Source organism: Chinchilla lanigera, unplaced genomic scaffold (genome assembly GCF_000276665.1).
Source record: "Chinchilla lanigera isolate Chin_1 unplaced genomic scaffold, ChiLan1.0 scaffold00069, whole genome shotgun sequence".
Classification (NCBI taxonomy): domain Eukaryota; kingdom Metazoa; phylum Chordata; class Mammalia; order Rodentia; family Chinchillidae; genus Chinchilla; species Chinchilla lanigera.
In genome coordinates, this window is record NW_004955470.1 from 4,510,217 (window position 1) to 4,536,276 (window position 26,060).

Below are 26,060 nucleotides of genomic sequence, written 5' to 3' on the forward strand. Positions count from 1 at the left end.
TATGTCTCCTATGTTGGCTCTAGATGCATCAGAGTGTTTTAGAGTTCTTAGACATTCCAACCAAGGAGATACCAGACTAGACTCGCAGGGGCCTGGAGACAATGTGCCCTAGTACCAAAAATACTGAAATATTGGGCAGCATTTACAGGCAGGGAAGTCCAAACAGTGCACAAGTATCAGGACAGATAGTGTAACAGGGAAAAGGTGTCGTATTATCGCAGGTATGTGTAAAAAAGCAAAAGTGGCAATTATTGAAGGGGTTCATTATTGTATTGTGAAGAAGTAAAGTTTTAATTGTCCTACTCATATGACTATTTGACATCTTTCTCTCAAAATAAAATTCTCTATTGATGCATCTGCATTTTGCAGGCTGGGGACATTCACAGATGTACTCTAAGCATCGAGGTCCATGAGGAGGAAATGTTTCCCTCTCCTGATGACAGTGAGGGCAAGGGCATCTTGTGTTGCCTTTACTACTTTGGTTGCCTGATTTCATCAGATTATTGGTGAGTTTTAAAGATAAATTTATTTTGCTCTGTTCAGGAACAGGCATTGCATCAGAATAAAACATACTCCTAAAAATACTCACTGTAAAACAACTGAGCTTTACAGTCTATGCAGTGGGCTCACTGTCTGGGAATCCACTGCTAGCACTGCCTGCAATCCAACTGTTACTCAAGGGCACTCAGGAGAACAGGAGCTGGAGGGTGGCCAGCTGTTCCTGGCAAACAGGAACTGCAACTGCACCAGTATGCTGAGGCTTCTGAGCTCAGCCCCTTAAGTCTATGGATCCTTAAGGGAGCAATCAGTAAATTGTGGGGTGAACATGAAACAGCTAAGGGAGGGACCAGTTGTCTTTAACTTTCATTCCCCTTATGCAGCAGGCATTGACTGAATACAGAAAGAGAAGCAGGCCGGTTAATCTTCCTTTTATTCTTTTCTCCGAGGGAGATGAAAAGGTACTAAAAGACCGAAAATTTAGGGGTGGGGAGGCATGGCAGGCATTTTGAAATTCACATGCTTGTGTGTATTTTCACAATGCCTGAGGTAAAGAAATCCTGAGGTGAAAGAAATGACAAGGAAAGCTGTGTTTAAAGGGGCTTTTTTGAATCATAAGGCTTGATTTCCTAGCACTGAGCTGCTTCAGGGACCTGCAAGCAGACCACTGGGAAGTGAAGGCAGCATAAAAGGCAGAGGTGGCCACAAAAGAAGTCACGGAGATGCTCTTCTTTCAAAGCAAGGGCAGTGGCAGCTCAGAGTAAGAGCCTTCCGTATGTGACAGGGGAGAGCTACAATTCAGATCTTCAATGTCCCCTGAAAGCCCCTGTGCTGGAGGCCTGGTCTCCACGAGGACCTACTGGAAGCTGTAAGAGCCAGGACCTGGTGGGACATTTTTGGTCATTGGAGGTGTGCCCTTGAAGAAGTCTATGGGACCCCAACCTGTCACTGCTCTCTTAGCTCTGTGGTGATAAGGTGAGTTTTGCTTTGCCATGTGCTCCTGCCAGGGTGTGCTACCTTGGCGCAGGTCCACAGTAATGGGGCCAACCTGTCATGGACTACAACATCTAAAACTGTGATTCAAAAATACACCTTTTCTCTTCACAAGTTGATTCTCTCAGGCATTTGTTATAATAGAGAGCTGACTATCATAGAGGCATGATACATAATTGCATCACAAGCAAATTCAGATTTAGACTTGATTTTCCACATGTAATACTCAGAAATACATGATACAATGCAATTTGTAATTTGCTATTTCCTATTCACCAAAAAAAACAAAAAACATAACAAAATTCTAGGGAAGTTGAAGGAGAGAAGTGCAGAATCCTTTGGAAGGATCTGAAAATATGTTGCTATCTTACTGAATATATTAGCCTTACCTTTTCTGTTGATATGAACTGAGTCCAAGTGTTGTCTCAGTCTGTAAAAGGAAGAAAATCATGATGAAAATACTAAAACCAAATCTTTATCTATACACATACGGGATATTCAAAATACTTACTGTACTTCAATTTTCATCAATATACATTTGGATTTTCAGATTAAAGTTGATCCCCAAATCATATGAAATGACTGGTCACATTTACGTAATTCAAGTGAGAAAATAATTTGGATCTAGTTTTAAATGCATATAGCAATAATATACAATAATGTGATTTGTTTTGCCAAAAAATACAAATCCTACAAGAGTTTCTTTCATGGGCACTTCATGTGGGACCGCATATGCCCCTCACCACCCACCTCTTACCAACTGTGAGCTGTTTGCTCATGTCCAATGGTCCCTGCTGTCACAGAGCTTAGCAGGGATGGGAAGAAGAGTCATCTAGCATGGCATTAGTAGGTACTCATTGAAAAATGATTTAGAAAGTGCTGCAAAGGTGCTGTGCAAGGGAATGAGCAGATGATGTATTTTAATACGTCATGAGGAAAGCTTGACTGGACAGCTAACACACTAAAACCTGAAAGATAAAGAGTAGCGTGGAAGTAACATGGATGATAACAGAGGAAAAGTGCAAAGGCTCTAGTAAAAGAACCAGCTTGGTATGTTTAAGAAACACACAGCAGATTTACTCAGCTCTCTATCTAGGCTGGAGGGCTAGGCAAGAGCCAGGCTGTGTTGTGTCTAGCTAAGAAGCCATGATAAGCAGTCTGGATATTGTATACTAAATGAAACACAAGGGATCTGAAAGAGTAAGAAACAGACTGACATGGCTTAAAGTATTGTTCTGGCCACAACAGAGATGATGAATTAGAAAAGGAAAACACAGAAAGTAGGATACTGGGAGGCCACCATTGTAGTTTAAGGGAAGAGGGACGTGAGCATTTTAACACTGTGTGAGAAAATGCCAGCACTTCAAGGAACACCATCAGTGGCCTTGCCCAAAAGCAGGCTGCTACACTTTAATCAGAAAAAGCACCAGTACTATGGCATGTCATCCCATTAATATACACAATCTGCCAAAATATGTATATATACTTCACGAAATGTTTTTTCAACAGATGGTGTTACCCCTCAGGGGAGACCCTAGAGGATGTCATATATTGCAGAAAACCCACGACACTGCTGGCTCTCAGAGAAAAAACTAAAAGTTCATTGCAACAATCTCAATGACCAAGGTTATCCAGGTAGCAGTTCACCATACTAATAAATGCCTGGAAGCTAATGGCCACCACTTTGAGCACCTTTTCTAATTGGAGAGGCAGGTAACTTGTATTAATCTTATGATGTCTCAATAAATTTAGTATTAAAATATTTATACAAGTTTTTCAATTCCTGAAGTGTATATACATTTTTTGGCAGACTCTCTACATTATTTTGAAATAGTATTTTGGAGAACGTATATAGGGGAAAATGGCAGGTGAGGGAAAAGTTCCTATTTTTGAAAGTGGATACTATGTAACCTATAAGGGTGTCTATAATTAATTATGCTTCAGCAATATAATTTGGGTGTTTGCATGTACATATACATGAGGCAAATACGGAAAAACGTTAATTGTTGGGTCTATCTGACTAGGAGGTGAGTGATCACTGAGTTCTTTTTCTGTATTTAAAAATTCCTTTAACTTTCACTATGAAAATTGTATCTACTGCACAAAGAATGGGAGAAAATATTTGCAAATCACGTATCTGGTGAAAGATTAATATCTAAACACTATGAAGCATACCTGCAGTTCAAGAAGAAAAACATAATCTGACTCAAAAATGAGTAAAGGCCTTGAATAGACAGACATTTCTCCAAAGGAGACATACGGATGACCCTTAGGCACATGGAAAGATGCTTAACATCACTAATCAAAAGGGAAATGCAAACCAAAATCACAACAGTATCACTTCATACTCATTAGAATGGTTATACTTTTTAAAAACCACAAAAATAAGTGTAGGCAAGGATGTGAAAAAACTGGAACACTTGTACATTGCTAGTGGTGACAAAAAACAGCAGAACCACTATGAAAATAGCATGGCAGTTCCACAAAAAAATTAAACAAATTACCATACGACCCAGCAATCCCACTTCTGGGTATATATCCCAAGAGACTGAAAGCAAGGATTCAGATATTGTATGAAAGCACATTCACAGCAACATTATTCACAACAGTGAAAGAGTAGAACAACCAAAGAATTTCATTGTGAGATCAACAAAACATGGTTCATACACTTTATGGAATTATTCAACCTTAAAAAGAAGGAAAATGATGCATACTCCAATGGACGAAACTTGAATAATCCTACGCTATACTAAGTAGAATAAACTAGTCCCAAAAGATAAATTCAGCATGATTCCACATATATGAGGTACTATATTTACAACAGTCAAATTCATAGACAGAAAATAGAATCTAGATTGCTAGAAGGAAGGGAGATGGAGGAATGGGGAATTATTTAATGGGAGAGTTTTGGTATGGAAGATGAAAAAAGCTCTGGCGCTGGATGATTGCAGTGGTTGCACAACAGTGTGAATGTACTTAATGCTGCTGAACTTACATTTAAACATGGTAAAATGTAAATTTTTTATGTTACATACATCTCACTGCAATTTTTAAAAACTGTAGTAATCAAAGCAATGTGATGCTGTCAGATCAATGGAACTGAACCAAGAACAGAAACATACACACAACAAAGAAAAAGCCTCAAGGATGCATACAATTTATGGAAAATATGGGATAGATGAAAAAGAACACATCTTTAGTAAGGGTAAATGAGACATTCTTAAAAAAAAAACAAAAAGGTTGTATTTAAAAATTAAAACCCAACTATAAACATTTAATTCAAGTATCAGAAAGTGAGCAAAAATAGGTGGTAAAAATGCCTACAAAAGGACAAAGGCAAGCAAGTAAAAGTTACAACATTAAAAACTACCAAGAGACTTAACATGTGAAAATATTTGTAATTCAACATGAAGAGCCAAAAATGGGAACAGGAACATTGTGAGCAAAGAGCAAGAACAGACAATTCCTTAAACCAAAATGGTCAAAAATCACATGAAAAAGATAACTGTGTCCTTAAACATAAGGAACTCCCTAGAAGATAATATGACTGGCAGAGACCTTTGAACTTTATGAATAAACACCCAGAGACAAGGGTTTATCAGGAGGACTCCGGGCCCTAGAAGAAGCCTCTACCATGTATTTGGACTTTCTATCAATTATGACATGCCTAGAGTGTTTCAAAGGATCACAGTGACTTGCAATTAGTACTTTTCACTTGCCCATCTATCCAGAATAGACAATTAGAGCTGCAGCTCTGACTCCACGGTTCTGCTGCACATGACTCCAGCCTGAGCCTCGCTCATCACTAGGCTGCAGTTTCCAGACCAATGTGAATACAGCCTCTTTCAGAAAGTACCTCCAACTCCAAAAAGGGGTGTATGGAAGGGAAATAGACTTCTTCCAATCAAATGACTAACTGCAAAACTGTATGTGTGGCATTCTTATAAAAACACAAACAGCGTTATTCCTATAGCTCAGTGGTATTCAACTAAGGGCAATTTTGTCTACCTGGAGGTATTTGGCATGTCTAAAGGCATTTTCAATTGTCAGAAACCAAAGAGTTACCTGCATCTAGGTGACAGAAATCAGGGATGCCGATAAACACTCTAAAATGCAGCCTTTTTCTACTTCCCATATGTAGTGGTTGACTGATTGTGTCAAGTTGAGAAGTTTAAAAGTTTAACTAAATCGGCTCAGCAATTCTACACCCTAGGGTGGCTCATCACCTAGATGATATAAAAGGGAAATGAGCAAGGACAGAGGGGCTTCCATTCTCTGGAGGAGCTCCAGTCTTTGTCTTTAGCTTGGACTTCATCTCCTGGCTTCTAGTGCAAACTCTTTGTCTTCTGCCTTGGATCCTTCAACTTGCTGGTGCAGACTCATCAGCCTTCTGTCGCAGACCCATTGGCCTCCTGATGCGGACTTGCACAGGACACTGTAGTGAACTCCAGACCTTGGACTGAGTCCTTCGGTCTCCAATGTGCAGACACCCTCTGCACGCTTCCTCATCTAACTCTGTGGCTGACTGTCGTATGCCAAACTTGTAATTTCTTTTACATTCGTATATCTTGTGTTTTATCTTTTTCTAGTAAAATCCTGACTGATACACCATACAATGAATTACCATGTACAAAATGTAAATACTGAAATCCACACTATAATCTGATTTTTATAGAGATACCAATAATACAATTTTTATTTCTACAACATCTCCTTGAATTAAAAGCAAATATATACTTGTCTTACCAACTGTGTCTCAATTTCTACTAGTTCTTCTTAAGACAATGGAAATATACATAGGATTATACTTAACAGACAAAGAAACTAAGCCTCTTAATGGTTCAGATCAGCAGTAGTCCAGGATCATATGGTATGAGTAAGAATTCAAATTCCTTGATCAGGTCTATTACTACATACACATGATGAGACTGTTTTTGCGGGGGAGCACCAGGAATCGTCCTCAGACCTTGTGCTTGCCAGGCAGGTGCTGTGCTGCTGAGCTACATTCCAGGTCCTAGGAGACTTTCTTTGTAAAATTATATATGCTTAATACTGAATTCTTTAAGCTTATCTGAGGTAAAGCAGGCCATATTATTGCTAGCAGCTTTTAATGTGGCCATTCCTATATACTGCATTATTATTAAACTGATGACTTAAGTTTGTTGGAAAGAAATTCAACTAAATGCAATTTATTACAGAACTGGGTCTGTATCTCTGGCATAAATGGCACTGGAAAGAAGGTAAGGTCTGTAGCACCCTCGCACTCAGGCTTCTTGGTAGCAGGAGCACGTACACAAATCAGTGGTACCAGGAAGCCTTGTTGGGTGCCATGTGAATAGCTTTCCCTAAGAATATGGGTGAGAAGAGGAGCCACATTTCCTTCAGACAGAAAACTGCATACATCCTCCAGGACATGAGTGGGGACAGAACATGAATCAGCTTTGATTATCCCAACCTGTGGTCTTGGTTCTCATCAACTTAACCTCCCCCATAAGGCTCTCTGCAAGTAATTTCACACTGAAAATGGGTAAGCCAGTTTTAAGGATTTTTTTTTTTCTCACAAACAGGAATCTCTTCAGATGTAACTTTTGCTTCCCGTGCTTGCACATGTGTATATATTTTAATGTAATTTTTGAGATAGTTGAGACTCATATATAATTTTAAGAAATAACACAAAAAAGCACATTTTACTTAATTTCCCCCCAATGTAACATTCTATAAAAACTATGGGATAGTACCACAATCGTAATACTAACATTGATGTAACCCATCTATCTCGCTCAGATTTCCCTAGTTTTACTTAGACACATCTATGTGTTTGTGGGTACTTAGTTCTACACTTTTCCCACCTGTGTGGGTTCAAGTATCAATCATCACAGTTGAGATACAGAAGAGTTCCAGCACCCACAGAAGCCTGTGTGCCCTTTCACAGCATCAATCTCCCCTTTCATGTCTGGCAACTGCTACTCTACTATTCATGTCTAAAGTTTTGCCATTTCAAAACTGTCATATAAATGGAATCACACATATATAACCTTTGGGGACTGGCTCTTTTCACTTGGGCTAGTACTCTTTAGTGTATCATTTAAGTTGTGTGTTTCAATAGTTCATTCCTAGTCATTGCTAAGAAGTACTCCACAGTGTAGATTTACCACAGTCTAATTAATCACCTACTGAAACCCATCTAAGTTGTTTCCAAGTTTTGACAATTGCAAATAGAGCTGTTGTGAACATTTATATGCAGGTCTTAGTGAAAATTTAAGTTTTCATTTCTCTAAGAGAATGCCCAAGAGTGCAACTGCTGGGTCATATGGTAAATGCACATTTAATTTTCTCAATATGTGCCAAACTGTTTTCCTCACTGGCCGCACCACTTATATACTCACTGGCAAGGTGCGAGCAATCTGATTTCTCCACATCCTTTTCTGGATCTGGTGTTCTCACCAGTTTGTGTATGTGGGGTTTTCCATTTTTGGATGATGTTGACAAACTTTTCACGTGCATGTCCCCTTTAGTGCTTTCACTCTATGGAGTGTTACATACTCTAGAAATGATCTGTGTCAGATGTGGCCTCTAGTTATTTTCCTCTAGACTGTATTTTATCCTTATACCCTTTTCCATCTGGTTTTCTGCACAGCCTGTTTTAAATTCATCAATCTTTCCTTTCTGGATTATGTTTATGTCAAGAACACTCTGCCTACCCTTGTATCCTGAAACTTTTCTCCAATGATTATCTAAAGGTTTTATCATCGTTTTAAGTTTCATATTTAAGTTTCTGACACACTTTGAGTTAATTTTTATACAAGGTATGAGGTTTGTCTATGTATTTTCAGTATCTTTTTTAAGTGTTTTTTTGTTCCCAGTTTTAAAGGTTGTTTTTGGAAAGCTATTTACTCTTTGAGACTACTACCTACTTTTAGTACAGGGCAAGAAATAGTATGAAGAGAGAAAAGATTCAAATGGGGATGAAGTGGGGGGGCAGATAGTGCTATGCTTTAAAGTAAAACAAAAAAACAAAACCCTGCGCTCAAGTAATATCTCTGCCCTCACTAACCAAATAACCTTGGGAAAAACTGCAAAATAAAGGAGCATTCTGACAACTCCACAGAGCTACACAGACAATATCCTTTAATAAAGATCTGGCACCCCATACATTGTCCAGCCATAACTAATCAACCATGACTTGATGAGAAATGGCTGCTCTAGGTACAGTATTAGCTTCATATTGTAAAACTGACTATATAGAATGAGAAAACAAAGCTAAGCTTGCAGAGAATAAATAATTAAAGGAAGTAAGCTGAACTGTTATTTGTATTATATTTCAGTAGTGGGATCCCAAGATAATTCCCTTGCTGTTCCTGTAGAGCATAATGGTTAAGAACTTTTAGAGTCAAACACTTGGTTTTGAATTCTAGCTTTATCACTCTCTAGTCATTTATTTGGTTAAGTTATTTAATCTCTCATACATTACCTACCTGGAAAAATGATCATTAAACTAATAATTATCTCACGTATTTAAGAATTTACTGGAGTGTCTAGTACTTGGCAATAAATATAGCCAATAAATATTACTTGTACTTGCTTATTATTTTTCTGTATTTTACAAATTTTCGATAAGCATATATTTCTTTTCTAACAGAAGTACTGTATTTAACACAAAAGAGGAATACTACTAGCCTTCAGTGTAAGTCAAAATCCCATCTCCTTCTTTTTTCTCAAGAACAGCAAGCCTATTTCCAAAACAATTTAGAAGTTGGTCATCTGCAGCCCATAAGCCAAGTCCAGTCTGCCACTGAGTTTTACAAAGTTTTATGCCCATTCCTCACATACTGCCGATAGCTGCTGTTATACTACAACAAAAGACTATTAGTGACAGAGACTGGTACACAAACCCTAAAACAGAACCTGGTCCTTTACAGAAGAAAGTCTGCCAACCTCTGGCTCACAAGAATAACAGAAGTAATATCAGAATCTTATTTGTAGGACCATTACATCCTACATAAGGAAATTTGTGACCCACGACAACCCAATATAAATATGCCTTTTCAAGATAAATAATGGAAAATATAGTATTAATGGCATACTGCAGTACAATTCTGATGCTAACCTTTATCCCAAGTTAGCATCAGAAGCTACAGATTGAAGGGATAGTCCCTAACAAGACAGCTCTCATTTCAGACAACAGTCTCACGTTCAGGGGTAGCTAGGTGACCTGCATATTTAACCAGCCAGCTATAAATCCAGGGGTTTACCATAATCCCCCGTCACAGAACTCAAGAAAGTGCTATACTTAACAATTTCAGTTTCATTCTAAAAGGATCTGGGGAACAGTACCCTGCAGAGCTTCTGAGTTCTTGCAATGGATAAGGGTACCTCACCCTCCTCTACACTGATGTGTTTACCAACAAGGTAGCTCTACCAAGATTCGACTAGGGTCTCATTATACAGGTACGTGAAAAAGGGTTTTTTTGAAATAGTGGAAGAAAACTGAATACAGAGCAGTTCTGGTTATCTACTGCTGCAAATAAATCTCTCCAAAGTTTAGTTTCTTAAAATAACAATTTATTATCATCTCTCCCACTCCTTGGGGTTGACTGGGCTTAACTGGCTAGTTCTCAAGTTGAAGTCTCTCCTGTGGCTGCAGGCAGATATGAGTTCAGGCTGCACTCATTGAAACGTTCAGACGGAGTTGCTGTTACATGAAGGGAAAGTGGGGCTGGCTGCCACCAAGGACCTCAACTGGGCCTTCTGACCACAGGTCTGCAAGTGGCCTTTCCATGCGGCTTAGGTTTCTCACATCACTGTAACTGAGTTTCCAAAGAAATGTTAAGTCTGACTCAAGAGGCTCAGGTAGATGCTTCTAAGTCTCTCGTGTTCTACTGTTAGTCGTAACAGAACGTTCTGCCAAACTGTACTTGTCAAGATACTATTAATTATTCTACACAGTATATATTAATATTATATATATATATATATATATATATGTATACATCTTAGCTATCCACAGAGAGTTTTTAATTCTTTTCAAACTCATTTTTCAGATTCAGTGTAATCCTAATAAAAATCCCCCCAAAGTGCTTAAGTGTAAAGCTAATTTTAAAAACACAAATTGAAGGCAAAGGCAAAGAATAATCAAGGCATTACTGAAAAACAATAAAATGAGAGGACATTCTCTACCCAAAACCAACAGCTTAAAAACTATAGAAATTAAGACAGTATGGAATAGGGATTAGTAAACCCAAGAAATAGAATACAAAAGCCCACAAACAGAGTCTTGCATACACAGTTTATTTATGGTATGTATAGTTATTTATAGTATAGTACTTATAGTACAGTATAGTAAGTCACTAAAGAATACTATGGAAAGAAAATACTGGGGAATATTCAAGAAAACGTGGTAGGACAACGGAATTTGAGAGAAATAAAAGCTGGCCTCATACCAACAACAAAAATTATTTTGGCTGTAGTTATAATTGCGGAAGGCAGAAGAACAAAATTTTAAATTTTAGACGATCACACGAGACAGTATCTTTATAATCTAGGGACAGGAAAAGAAAATCCTTTAACAGAGCTGGGTATGGTGGGGCATGCCTATAATGCCAACTGAAGCAGGAGGATCGCTGTAAGTTCAAGGCCAGTGTGGGCTACATATTGAGTTCAAGGCTAGCCTGAAATACATAGTGAGACACTGTCTCAATAAACAACAACAACAACAAAAATCCTTTAATAAGACATAAAGGTATTAAACATAATGAAAAGATCGATAGACTAAAATTCATTAAAATTTAGAATTTCAGTTCTTAGGAAGTCACTATTTCATAATTCAAAAAAACAACCCATCAACTGAGAGAAGACATTTCCAATACACGTAATCACTAATGAACTTATGTAATGGAATTAATTTTTGTTATTCTTCCAGGGATGTCATGGTTATAATTACACCCAAAATTTATAAAGAATGTCTACAAAACAACAGCATAAAAGACAAGCAACCTGAGAGGATATATAAATGGTCAAATAAACATAAAAGGAATCAGGAAATGCAAATAAAACCACTATTCAGATATGGTGAGACACAGCAAGACAAGGTGTGTGAGAAGGTGAACAAGTGCATACATTTTGAAGTGTTAACAACAGGAATTCCTGATGATGGGATTATAAACTGGTGCCCCCACTGTGGAAAATTATATGGCATTATCTAAGTGAAGATACACATACCTTATGTCCTGGCAACTGCACCCTACTAACAAGAAACATACACATATGTTCACCAAGAGATAGCAGCAGTCACAACAGTGCAGAATTGGAGAGTGCTGGCTTGTTTCTCATTTTTAGTATATAAGGTAGGTGGCTGGTACTCACATGGGTATTTGGTGTGTGAAAAATACCCACATTTTGTTCATTTATATATACCTCACACTGAACACTTTGAAGACAAGAAATAACAAATTAATCAAAATTTTACACCTCTCTTATACTCTTTGGGAGAAAACTGAATATAGGTCCCTAATTTAGGTGGTTAGAGTTCCATTTACAAAATATGATTTCCTATATTTAGTATTAAGTTTTAAAAGACAACATTGCATATACTCTCCACACATGAGTATTCTTCTACTTGCTTTCTAACATCTTAAAATTCTGTTTATTATCCTGGTAGAAGAGTGACAAAAATACACGGCTAGCTAGCTTTTTTCCTCTGCTGTATCTTCATTTGTTTATATGAAAATTAGATTAGAAAACAGATTAATGCTTATAAGTGGAAGAAATAAAAATCTCTTGTTATTTTGTTTTACAATATTTCAAAAATATAGGGTAGGAAGGGACCATTCTGTTCATTAGGATGAAATGATGGTTAAGATACATCACAGAGGGAATCCTATGGTGATGAATCTTAACGCAGATTTCTGTGTCCCTGTCCACCTTTGGAATCCTCTGATCTTCACACATTCTATATACCAAATCCTAGCAGTCTTGCTAATCAGGAATGACAATGGTCAAAGCACTAACTATAAGAAAACATGGGCTAAGTCACTGTGTAACAAATGGTCACCCATGAATCATGTCTCACAGACGGCACACGTGACATGCTGTGGGAAGAGTTCTGAAACGAGACATGCCAGAAACTAACTGGATGTTAGATTTCTGCTCTGGGAATAATAAGCAAATTATTTATGAACTTCACTTTCCCTATCTTTAAAAACTAAGGAAAACAAGTCCAATCTTTCTAGTATGTATTTTTATGACTCGGCATCTTCTACTGGTATGTATGTTATTAATTTAGTTTCAGGATTAAAAAAATTAGTGTGAGCCAAGCCACAAGAAGGTAACATAAATTCCAGATCTGGAACAGAACGTACTTCTGCAAAATTCACATTTTAAATAATGTAAAATAAGTTTGTTGCTTTGACCTTCTCCCTGTTTTAGCTTAAATTTAATTAATTAATTAATTAATTAATTTTTTTTTTTGCGGTACCGGGGATCAAACTCACGACCTCGCGCTTGCCAGGCAGGCGCTTACGCCACTGAGCTATATCCCCAGCCCTTAAATTTAATTTAGAGAAACCCATTCTGATACATATTCTGTCATGGAAATGGTACAGGTACATTCTTCTGTCTAGTCATACCATAAGAAATCAGGAATTGCTATGACATAGTCAAACCTACCGGGAAATTAGTTAGAAAAAATAACATTATGTCAAAATCAAAACTTGTTTCTGGGAAAATATTTTTCAAGGACATTAATAATTCATACACATCTATTCAAAAAAAGGAGATACATCTCAACATCAGCCATTTGCAGTTTTAGTGAGGTTTAACTGTGGCGGAGGTAATCAACTAGTATCACCTGCCCTTAACACTTTTCTACTGCCATAGAATTCTGAGGTGTCAATCAGGCCTCGTCCATGCATCTGAGCAGACCCAAAGAGCACATGTTCTCCTAGGCCACATGTTCCTAGGCCACATGTTCTCCCACTGCCAACTCCATCCAGGCACAGCCCAACATCTCCCTCTGCAAAAACACAGATCATGCTCCAGAATGTTCAGAACTGATTACCAACTGGCAACCTAATGTCTACTTTTTCTAGTGTCTACTTTCTACTGGCCACTGACACTTCCTCAATCAATAAGGAACTACACTTATGGAATTTTCAGAAATTCAGACCTCCAGATCCTGCAAAGAGCCACCTACAGGGAGATAGTTAAAACGTTCATTTTACAAGTGCTCTATGTTCTCACCTTGAAACAGATTATAGAGAACTAGAAAAATGAGACTAATGTCATTTTCTAGTGTAAAGGTTTAACAAAATCAGAACTCACTATATTATCTTCAGTTTTTATTTGGTTTTTAAATATAAGAAGTTATATAAAGTCTTTCTGCTGTGCTCCTCAAATATCTTATGTGCAGGTATGAATTCGCTTTTTGTAAATGGGGGGTGATCTCACTATATTGCTCAGGCTGGGCTGAAACTTGCAGTTTCCCCTCAACTTGGGGCTTGCACCCCTCACCCAGCTGAATAAATTTATCTGACATTTTAGAAGAAAAATTTGTCTTCCAGAATACTTACTAGCTTCAATATCAGAGAAAAAGGTTCTTAAAATCCATCACTTTTGATCTTGTTCTCCTTAACTTAGTAAATGAAATTTAAATCTAAACTGCCAAAATGCAAATAGCAATCTCATTCTAGGTCCCTAGTAGTATTAATTTCTCTATTGTCTTGATCTAATTTTACTTTCTTGCTTTTATAATAACTGCAGGGGATGGTTTTCATAATTATTTAAGTCATTTAGTTATAAATGAGTAAAAAAAAAAATACATTCATGTGCAGTATCATATGATAAGGAAAGTAATGATCATACCCAGGGTGAAAAGACAGTGATCCTCGTGCCAGTGCCATTCCATAAAGTCATGGGATTTTGGGCACTTTTTTAACCTACACCTTAGTTTCCCTTAAATAGAAAATGAATAAAATCTTATCAGTTATGCTTCCACACAGCATGGTACTTGAAATCAAATCCTATCATGATGATGGTGGTGAGTACAGCAATGACAAGTATATTATATGATAAAGGTTTGGGAGAAGGGAGACAATGCCTATTATAAAAATCAGAGGATTAGTGTAGGTAGCTTTTTTGGTCTCTTTAAGTTCTCAAATTCTAGATTTGCTTTTTAGTTGAAAAGCCTGAATTAGGCTTCACAGCAATATCTGAACTATACCTGAAAGGAATGAAATGATATTAGATGACATTTTCAAATTTTATGCACAATATTTTCAAAATGTATCTAGGATAGCAAGTGGGAGTCTGACCTAAATGAGATCTACAATAGTTACAAGGTCTAGAGAACTCTATCTTCTCCTAGATAAGTATTTTGAGGTCCAAATCTGAATTTAGTGTTACTCTCTGCCTCTATACTCTGGAAGATTTCCATGGATTCCACTGTTCTTTTTCTACTTATATTCTTTATTTTATGAAACAATAAAACAAATTTTCATCAAGGATTCCACAGTTCTTAATCTAACCCAGACCCCAGGCCCATAGGCATAACACACTTGCCACACACTAACGATTAGCTGCTTTACAGGCCTTTGATGCTACAATAAGTCTGCTTTTTAAAGAAATATTTAATCTAAAAGATAATTCATTTAGCTGAGAAAGTTTTAGTAACACTAATGACTGTACTGACCTATCTAAACATAAAGCTAATAAAATAATATTTTGGAGAAATCTGTTACATTTTTAAAAGAAAAACAATCATGTTATTCAAGGCGTAACACTGGAGTAATTCTTCAACTTAAAAAAATTACCTGTAGTAGCCCTCCATCATCAAAACGTAGTACTTCTATTATGCTCTCCGACTGAATGAATGCTGTAAAGGAAACAAAATATACTGTCATTGATAGGAACAAAAATTTGATTTTCAAGAAATCTTTTATCTTCAGATTAAAGAATACAATTTTACATTTAAAAATATAAGCTGGGTGTGGTGGTGCACGGCTGTAATCCCAGCATTTGGCAGGCTGAGGTAGAAGGATCATGAGTTTGAGGGCTGCTGGGGCTACAAGGTCAGACCCTGTCTCAAAACAGCCAAAGGAACAAAACCCAAAAATACACTGGTTAATGGTGATGATTAAAGAGGAAGATACAACTAATACTTTAGAATTTTAGCAACTCTGAAATGCTACATAATATGAAAACAGTTTCAATAACTTACAGGCTGTTTAAGTTACCCTCAGAATATCTATGCCATATTTTGAGAAAGTGCAAAAATATCAAATTCAACTATATATAGGTAATTATTTTCACTGGTAGATCGAATGAAAGGATTTGGAAAAGATCCCTGGAGTTTTATATTTCCCCTAAATTGTGATCAGCTGCAATTCTTTATTATCTCCTTTTAAATAGTGAAATGACCTGAGATCAATAAAAAGTGAGTTTGCAGGGAAGTGGGTAAGAAAAACAGTGAAAGGAAATAGCTTCAAGAAGAAGAGGCCAGGTGTGGTGGTGCATGCCTGTAATCCCAGCACTTGAGGCTAAGGCAGGAAGATTGTTGTGAGTTCAAGACTAGCCTGGGGTACAAAGTGAGCTCAAGGCCAGCCTGAACCGCATAGCGAGACCCTGTTTCAAAAAAAAAAAAAAAAAGAAAAAGAACAACACCACCTTTGCCAGGACCCAGGTGAAGGCACAAAGGGTGGCCCTCCCATTGCCACTGCTACCACTGCTGTGGCCCAGGTGAACCATGCTGGAAGGCTGAGAGAACAGCCCCTCCCCTCACTGCTGCCCTGACTGAGGTGAACCTTGTGGGAAGGCCCAGAGACCAGAGGGAACACCAGTGACATAGCAGGTTTGCAACTAAGGTGAACAGGATGAACAGGCGGGACTAGTAGCATAAAAAGTGTGTGTGATCATCCTTTTCTCCAGCCTTGCTTCTACTTTCTTTTCAGTTATCTTTGTTATATCTACTATCCTTCTAAAATCTCCCTACCACAGGGTAAAATCACTTTACTAAGGGGAAACACTCTGACTACAAACGCCCAATTTATAGTCGGTTCTGTTATATAACTGTAGATTTTGTTCCTATGGTTTAAGGTACAAAATTAATACCTACCACAGTTTGTCAGCTTCTAAACTGTGCTTGATACTAGTGTTAATGCTAATTATACTACTTTAGCTAGAATATCATATCTGTGGTAATCAGTTGTTCTCCCTTCTGTAATAATATTGGAAATTCTGGGGTAATAACCTCACCACAGCCCAGCACCAAAGAACTGGGGACTGAACCAAACAGATACCGACATTTCACTCTTAATTAACTGGGAAGGTAGGATCTTGGAATAGACACAAGTCAAGAACCTCTCACATGCAGCAGACATCCTTGAGGAACAGACTTTTCCTAGAGAGAATTTGATACTACTGATATAGCTACTTACTACAGGAATTTATAAGATCAACAAAAAAAACAAAATAAAAATTTTCAAAATAGAAAATGATAAGATGCACAAGCAAGATGCAATCTCAGACCTCCAGCCCACCCAGAACTAGTCCAGGAAACAACGAGATAGAGGAAAATGGAAGACACACACTTGAAATTTCTGAAATGATAGCAACTGAATTAAAAAAACAAATTCATGAGGCTAAAGAGGAAATCAGATCAGAAATAATCTTTCAGGTAAAAAAAGAAATGTCAACATTTATAAAGAAATTGCTGAGTAAATCTAGAATAGAGATAGATAAAAAATACATGATGGTAGGTAGAGGATGGAAACCATGAAATGATTAATATAGGAAAAAATAGAATGCGTGAAATGGATTCAAACAGATATTCAGGATATTAAAAATTCCACTGAAAGCTGGCAAAACTGCTTGAATGAAACTGAAGACAGGCTTTCAGACCTTGAAGACAGGATCACGGCTAGTGATCACAAAAGAAAAGATCTCTTAAAAATAACAAGGGATCAAGAAATAAAAATTCAACAGCTGCAAGACTATACAAAGAAAAACAACGTAAGACTGATGTCAATGAAAAAGGAGTCAACACAAATGACTATTCGCAGAAATAACAGAAAATTTCCCAAACATGAGAACAGAATCTGATATACAATAAGTGAGGCATATAGTACACTCCCATTAGCCATGACCAAAATAAATCTACACCTAGACATATAATAATCAAGATCATAGATATTCAGCACAAGAACAGAATATTAAAAGCTGTTAGAGAAAAGAAACAGATCACTTATAAAGGAAACCCTATCAGAATCATGGCAGACTTCTCAACATGAACCCTCAAATCAAGAACAGCTTGGAGGGTAGTATTTCAAGCCCTGAAAGAAAACAACTCCCAACCCAGATTGATGTACCATGCAAAAATATCTTTCAAAATTAATGGAGAAATAAGATACTTCCATGACAAAGAACAACTGAAGAAATTCATGACCACCAAACTAACCCTACAAAGAGTACTGAAAGATATTCTAGACACAGATAAAAATGACCACAATTCCAAGAACAACAACAGAAAGAAACCACCAGGCAGGGCAAGCAATTAAACAAAGGGAAAAAGCAAGGAAACAAAAATGAGAAAATAATATGACAAAGATAAGCCAATGCATATCAGTTATAACCATCAATATAAATGGCCTCAAGTCACCAATCAAAAGAATGACTAGCAGAATGGATCAAGAAACAAAATCCAACAATGCTGTATACAAGAAAAAAATTCACAGACTGAAAGTCAAAGGATGGAAAACAATACTCTATGCAAGAGGAATCCAGAAAAAAGCAGGGGTGGCTATTCTGTTTGTAGACAATATGAAATTGAAATCAAGAATGATCAAAAGAGATAAAGAAGATCACTACATACTTGTTAGGGGAAAACTTGAAGAAGAAAAGACAACAATCATAAATATCTATGCACCAAATATGGGAGCATCCAACTATATAAGACAAATATTAATAGACATGAAAAATCAAATAAGCAATAACACAATTGTAACAGGGGACTTGAATACCTCACTGTCACAAAGAGATAGATCAACTCAGAAAAGAAATCAGAAAAGAAATAAAAGAACTGAACAAAACGTGTGAACAAGTGAACTTAGTAGATGTTTACAGAGTGTTCCACCCAACAACACAAGAATACACATTCTTCTCAGCTGCACACAAGACATTCTCTAAAACAGACCATAGAACGTGCTTCAGTAAATGCAAAGGAATTGAAATTACACCATGCATATTATCTGACCACAGTGCAATGAAATTGGAAGTTAACGACAAAAGAAACTGCAAAAACTCCATAAACACATGGAAATTAAATAACACCCTCCTGAACAACCAATAGGTTACAGATGAAATTAAAGAAGAAATTATACAATACCTACAATCAAACAAAAATGCAGATACAACTTACTGGAACCTGTGGGACAAGTGAATACAGTCTTTGGAGAGAAATTTATAGTGGTAAATTCTCACATCAGGAAAACAGAATGAGCACAATAACCTAATGCTGCACCTCAAGCTTGTAGAAAAAGAAGAGCAAGTCAAGCCCAAAGCCAATACAAGGGAGGAAATTATAAAGGTCAGAGCAGAAATTAATGCAACTAAGAAAACAACACAAAAGATTAATGAATCAAAGAGTTGGTTTTTGAAAGAATAAATAAAAGTGATAAATCCCCAGCCAACCTTATCAAAAAAAGGAAAGAAAAAACTCAAAATCATGCAATGAGAAAGGAAAAGGGTGAAATCACTACAGATCCTGTGGAAATTCAGAAGATCATCAATACTTACTTCGAAAATCTTTACTCTCATATGATGGAAAACACAAGAAATGAACAGATTCCTAGAAATGTATGAATTACCAAAGCTGAATCAAGAAGATATAAAAGTTCTGAATAACCCAGTATCAGTTAAGGAAACTGAAAACATAATTAAAAACTTACCAAGAAGGAAAAAGCCCAGGTCCTGAAGGATTCATGACTGAGTTGTACAAGAAATTTAGAGAAGCTTTAATGCCAATACACCTCAAACTCCTTAATGACATTGAAAAGGAAGCAATTCTCCCTAACTCATTCCTGGAGGCAAGTATTACAAAACCAGAGAAGGACCCTACCAGAGAAAGACCCAACCAAAAGAGAGACTATAGGACAATTTCCCTAATGAACACAAATGCAAAAATCCTCAATAAAATACTAGCAAACCATCAAGAAGATTGTATACTATGACCACGTGGGATTCATCCCCAGAATGCAGGGATGGTTCAACATATGCAAATCAATAAACAGAATACACCATATCAACAGAGCTTAAGACGAAAATCACATGATCATCTCAATAGAAGCAGAAAAAGCTTTCGATAAAGTCCAACACTCATTCACGATAAAAACCCTACAAAAATCAGAATAGATGGTTTTTACCTCAATATAATCAAAGCCATCTATGACAAACCAACAGCCAACAGCACACTAAATGGACAAAAACAAAGCTTCCACTCAAAAATCAAGAACAAGACAAGGATGTCTACTATCACTACCTCTATTCAATATAGTTCTGGAAATATTAGCCAGAGCTATTAGATAAGAGACAGAAAAGAAATAAAGATAGGAAAGGAAAAAGTTAAATTATCATTATTCACATCTACACAGAAGAGCCCAAAAACTCCATCAAGACTCCTAGAATTAATAAGCAAAATCAGTAACATAGCTGGATACAAAGTCAACACTCAAAAATCAATAGCATTACTGTACACAAACAACAAACTCACTGAGAAACTAGGGAAACATCACCCCTCACAATAAAATCCAAAAAAATGAAATACACTGAAAATTACAGTACTCTGAAAAAGGCAATTGAAGAGGATATCAGAAAAAGGAAAGATATCCCTTGCTCATGGACAGGAAGAACCAACATTCTGTAAATGGCCATATTCCCAAAACTGTTACACAGATTTAATACAATCCCAATCAAAATACCATCAGTATACCTTGCAGATCTAGAGAAAACATTCCTAAAGTTTATTTGCAAACAGAAGAGACTTAGAATAAAGGTAATCCTGGATCAATAAAGACAAGGGAAAAAGTATCATAATGCTTGACTTGAAATTATATTACAAAGCTACTGTGATAAAGTCAGAATGATACTGGCAAAAAAACAGACCTGTGGATCAGTGGAACAGATTAGATGATGCAGACAGAACTCCGAATACACTTAGCCACGAAGAGGCCAAACATATTCAATGGAAAAAAGACAGTCTCTTTAACAAATGGTGTTGGAAAAATTGGCTTTCTACATGCCAAAGACTAAAACTAGACCCATGTCTACTACCATGCACTAACTTAGTCAAAATGGATCAATTTACTGGAAGAGAAAGCAGGTAGAAATCTTGAAGACAGAGGGGTAAGAAGAGAGTTCATGAACAAACCCAAACGAAATGGAAGTACTTCAAAGAATCAACAACTTCAATCTTATCTTATTAAAAAGCTTTTGCATGTCTAAAGAAATCACCAACAGAGTGAAAAGACAAGTCACAGAGTGGGTCAACATTTCAGCCAATTATCGCTCAGACAAAGGACTTCTGTCTATAACATATAAAGAATGAAAAAAGTAAGACCCCCCCCAATTCAAAGACCCAATTAAAAAAATGGGCATCTGAGATGAATACACACTTCTCAGATGAAGAAATACAAATGGCAAATAAATATACGAAAAAATGTCCAGCATCATTTCATTGGTCATTCGAGAGATACAAATTAAAACAATACTGAGAGTTCATCTCACCTCATAAAGAATGACTATACAAACGCTGGAGGGGCTGTGGGGGGAAAAAGGAATCCTTCTTCACTGTTGGTGGGAGCGTAACTAGTACAACCATTGTGGAAATTAGTGTGGAGATTCCTCAAAAAACTAGGATTAGAAGTCTTATTCCACTCAGGTATTCCCCAGAATACCTGAAGAATTAAAGAATTTCCCAGAAGAATTAAAAACATCATACCATAGTGATATATGTGCACCCATTTTTTTAGCAGCACAATTTGTAATAGCTAAATCCTGGGAACAACCCAAATGCCCATCAACCGATAAAAAAGATAGGGTCTTCTTATACAATGGAGTACTACTCAGCTACAATGAAAGATAAACTCGAGGCTTTCATAGGTAAATGGATAAAACTAGAGGCCATACTCATAAGTGAAATAAATCAGACTTGCATGTGTAAACATCGTCCCTAGTGCAAGATAATGGAGTAAACAAGATCCAAAGTGTATGCAGATATTGTAAAAGGGAAAGAAAGTGCTCAAAAAGAAAGAACAACTAGGATGTGGGAAAGGAGAAAAAAAAATACACACACATATACACAAGATAGCTAAGATAATTATACTATTAACTTCTGTTAGTTCACTGAAAAGAACGATTTGTGCTTATATTGTTTGATCATTTTTGCATACCTATAGCATAATCTGAGCAATTACTTTGAAGATAACAATATGCAATATATTAATGATTGTTAATTTCCTACTATCTTTTGAAATTCTGTATCATTGTTTTTATTTTCTCTCTTTAAAATAAAAATAAAAATAAAGAAAAAAGAAAAAGAACAAGGCAGCCATGTGTGGTGGTGCACACCTGTAATCCCAGCACTTGGAAGGCTGAAGCAGGATTGATGTTGAGTTTGAAATCAGTCTAAACTACCTAGTGAGTTCAAGGCCAGCCTAAACTGCATAGTGATACCCTGTCTCAAAAATAAACAAATGAATGAACAAAAGCAGAACTATGCAAAGACAAAATATTTAAAAGCTAGCATAACTGCCGTATGAATTGCCATTCATGCTTCTGGAATTTACTATACTGACTTGAAATCTTATTGTCTGCATACAATCTGCATGAAACTCCTTATAGCAGCTTTATGTTGTGCATAATCGCCAAAATCTGCACATAATCAAGATGTAATCAACAGGTGAACAGACAAATTGTACAGTGCAAGTGTTAGCCAAAGTAAAGGTTCATACTGCATGATTCCAAGTAACTTCTGGAAAAAAGCAGACCTGCTATACATCATCAGCTTTCCTTAAAAGATGTAGAAATAAATAGGATTCAACTCTAGCATAAAACTAATTAGGATATTTTGCTTTAAATGACCAATTACAGTAACTTAAAATTATATGCCTAGAAAAACACAAGTGATAGTAGATGTGCACTTAATCACTTCATGGCTTAAGAGTTATTAACTTAGGAAGTACAGGCAGTAATCAAAAGCAAGTTCCCCTATTCCCACATCTCTAGATTTAAAGTCACAGACAACTATTTCCTCTCCTCAAAATATTTTCCATAATTTTATACTCAATGAATTCCCCTTTCTGTCATTCTAAAGTTCAAGGAGCAACCAGACACAACAAATAAAAACTAATAATTATTGATCACTACACTATTAAATTTCAAACTCACTATGATGGAGACATTACTGGTGTCACTTTAAGATTTTCTTTAAAAAAGCACAGCAAGGTTATGTTCAGCAAGAGAGTGGCTAGAGATGAGTATGAATTTCAGAAAAAATCTCCATCTATGCTTTTAAATTCATCACTACTTTCAAAGCCAATATAATATTAATCCTCATGACTAACCGCACTTTTAAGCAACCTAATTTTTAAAAAGTCATGTATTTGTGACACCAAGTGAGGAAAGGAGGGTATATGAACAAACAGAATTTATATCTCTGGCTTTTCTGATTCTATTGGTATTTGTTCTGAGAAGTTTGACACAGCAAGATCTACTTTAAGCTCCTCATACCTGCCCACATTACTATCCCATCTGAGTGCAAAAAATTTCAGTGTCAGTTGTTTAATGACTCACTTCCAAAACAAAGTTCAGAAGTTGCATTTATCTCATTTCATTAGTAAAGAATAACATTTATACGATAAACATATCTTTACTTTAAAAGGAAGATCTTTCTCCAATTAGCTCTTCTTTTTTCTAGGTGAAATTCTGGACACATTCTGTCTCTTTTAGTATATTTTAAAAAGACAATTCATGAAAATAATTCATGCTCTATTTGTACAACTGGTACAAATGTAAGTCATATTGCTGAGGCAAGGGTGTGTACTTTAGCAGTGTTGGTAATCGCTTTCTTTATCTCTCACCTCCATGGTCTTTGTCTCCTTCAGGGGAAGAGGCTAGACCAGTTTAAATCCCTTTCAAAAGCAAGAAGAAAGGCTACACAGGCAGGCCCTCAAATCTTGTCAAATCCCACCCAGCCTGAAAAGTTCCTTGTGATTAGTATCTTCTGCAAGCCTCAACCTAGGTGCCATTCACAATAGTGAAGCCATCCCTGACTGTTCCAAGCAGCCCTACTCTCCTCTAAAATGTGCCCTATTTTAATTCATCATAATCTATAATAATTTCTGGTTTGCCTTTTAATGATTTGTGCCTATCATAAAGAAGAAATATGCAAAATGGAACGTAAAGCTGGCTAAGATATGACAGATCAGAATTAATCATTCTTAATGAAATTAATATCTCTTTTATGTTTACACTTGCTCAAGACTTTTTTCAACAAAGGGCTCAGTAAATGGAGAATTTGCAATCATCTGTATTAGGTCTACAAGGGTTTTCTTAGACTGTAAGGATACTTTTAGTTCAGATCTTTGTCTCTTCCCCCACTAATTTTATTATCTGAAAGATACAGGATATACTTATCTTCTCGCCAAATTTGAAGTGAAAAGGAATTCATGAAGGCAAATTCTTGACTCATTTTCTCCCCTTTCTCCCTACCTCCCACTCCTGGTTGCAATAATGTGAGCAGCTCTAGACCACCATGCACTCCCTGCCCTGATGTCTGACCTTACTACTGGCCCAAACTGATGTGGTCAAGTAATCAGGAGCTGAAATCTCTGAAACCATGAGCCAAATTCAATCTTTCCTCCTTTTAAGTTGTTTATCTTAGGTATTTTGTTACAGCAATAGAAAGGTAACTAACATACACCTGAAGTCTTCAAATAGGAACAATCTGAGTGTCTACTACAGATGAATGGATCAACAAAACACAGCACTTACATAACGAAGTATTATTCAACCTTCAGAAAGAATGAACTTCTGATACATTCTAAAACATGACTAGACCTTTTATGCTTAGGGAAAGAATCTAAACACAAAAGGTTCAATATTATAACTCTACTTATATGAATTATCTAGATTAGACAAATATATGGAAATTCAAGGTACGCTACAGGTTACTGGAGGCTGAGATGGATGTAACCATTATTGCTTAATGGTTACTAAGTCTATAGGGTGGTGAAAAAGTTTTGGAAATAGGTAAGAGATGATTGTATAACATTATGAATATATTTAATGCTATTGAATTGTATGCTTAAAAATAGTTACAAATGTTAAATTCTATGTTAAAAACCTACAGAACAACAGATTGAACAACAAATTTTTGTAACAAAATATTAACAAGTTCAGTTCAGCAATGTATAAAAATTGTACACTATCATCAAATGGCTTTTACATGATATGCAAGACTGGCTCAAAATTCAAAACTCACTGTAATTTACTACTACCCAACAGAAAAATATCTGACAAAGTCCAGTAGTCATTCATGGTAAGCTGTCAAGAAGACTAAAGAAAAGTAGAACTACTGCAACCTCAGCCACCAGACGACTGTAAGACTTCTACACATTAAACAACAAAGCATCACTGAAAGAAATCAAGGACCTACATACACAGAAAGACATCTGTTAGTCACACTTAACAAGATGGCAATACTCTCCAGTTTTATTTTCAAAATGCAATCTAGTCAAAATCCCACCCTGCTCTTTGGCATATTGATCCTAAAAATTCAAGTACTGTCAGAACAATATTGAAGAATAACAAACATTATTACACCTCCACTGCAAAACCTAACTACAAAGTTACACTGAGATAATATGAAACTGGAAAAAAAAAAGACACAGAGTTCAAACTTAATATAAGTTAGAGTCTTGAAGTAAATTCTTACACTTATGGTCAACTGATTTTTGACATGTGCCAGGACAATTTAAAGAGGAAACAACAGTCCCTTCAAAACATACTTTTGGTATAAACAGACAGCTACATGCAAAAGGATGAACCTGGATCCTACCTCACAATTTATGTAAAACTTAGCTCTAAATAGATGAAAGACTTCATTGTTAAAGCTAAAACTATAAAACTTGTAGAAGATAACATAGACATAATTCTTTATAATCAGTGGCTAGGCAATGATTTCTTAGCTAGAAGAGCTAAGCAAAAAAAAAAATATAGATGAATTAGACCTCACCAAATTAAAACAATCTGTGTTTCAAAGGACACTATAAAAAAAGTAAAAGGACAATCCACAGGATGAGAGAAAACTTTTGCAAATGATACAGCTGATAAGAATATGTACATAGAATATATTAAGAACTCTTACCAATAAAAAACTCCAAATGTTCCAACTAAAACATTTTATTTTATTTTTTTTTTTATTTTCAAGATAAAAGGAGGGAAACATTAACAGACATACAACATTTTACAACATATCACAAGCACAATACAGACAATACAGAGTTACAAACAAAGTGGTAGGG

The 26,060-nt window shown here is 36.3% G+C and overlaps 1 protein-coding gene across 1 annotated transcript in view; it reads right to left on the bottom strand.

Annotated features, from left to right (window-relative positions):
• Positions 1-26,060, bottom strand: part of Tmem131 (transmembrane protein 131) — a 169,323-nt gene that overhangs the window by 99,772 nt on the left and 43,491 nt on the right. Inside the window, exons 2-3 of the mRNA XM_005400698.2 lie at positions 15,297-15,358; positions 1,881-1,921 (exon numbers count right to left, since the gene is read on the bottom strand). Coding sequence (XP_005400755.1) covers positions 1,881-1,921; positions 15,297-15,358 — 103 coding nt within the window. The remainder of the gene's footprint in view (positions 1-1,880; positions 1,922-15,296; positions 15,359-26,060) is intronic.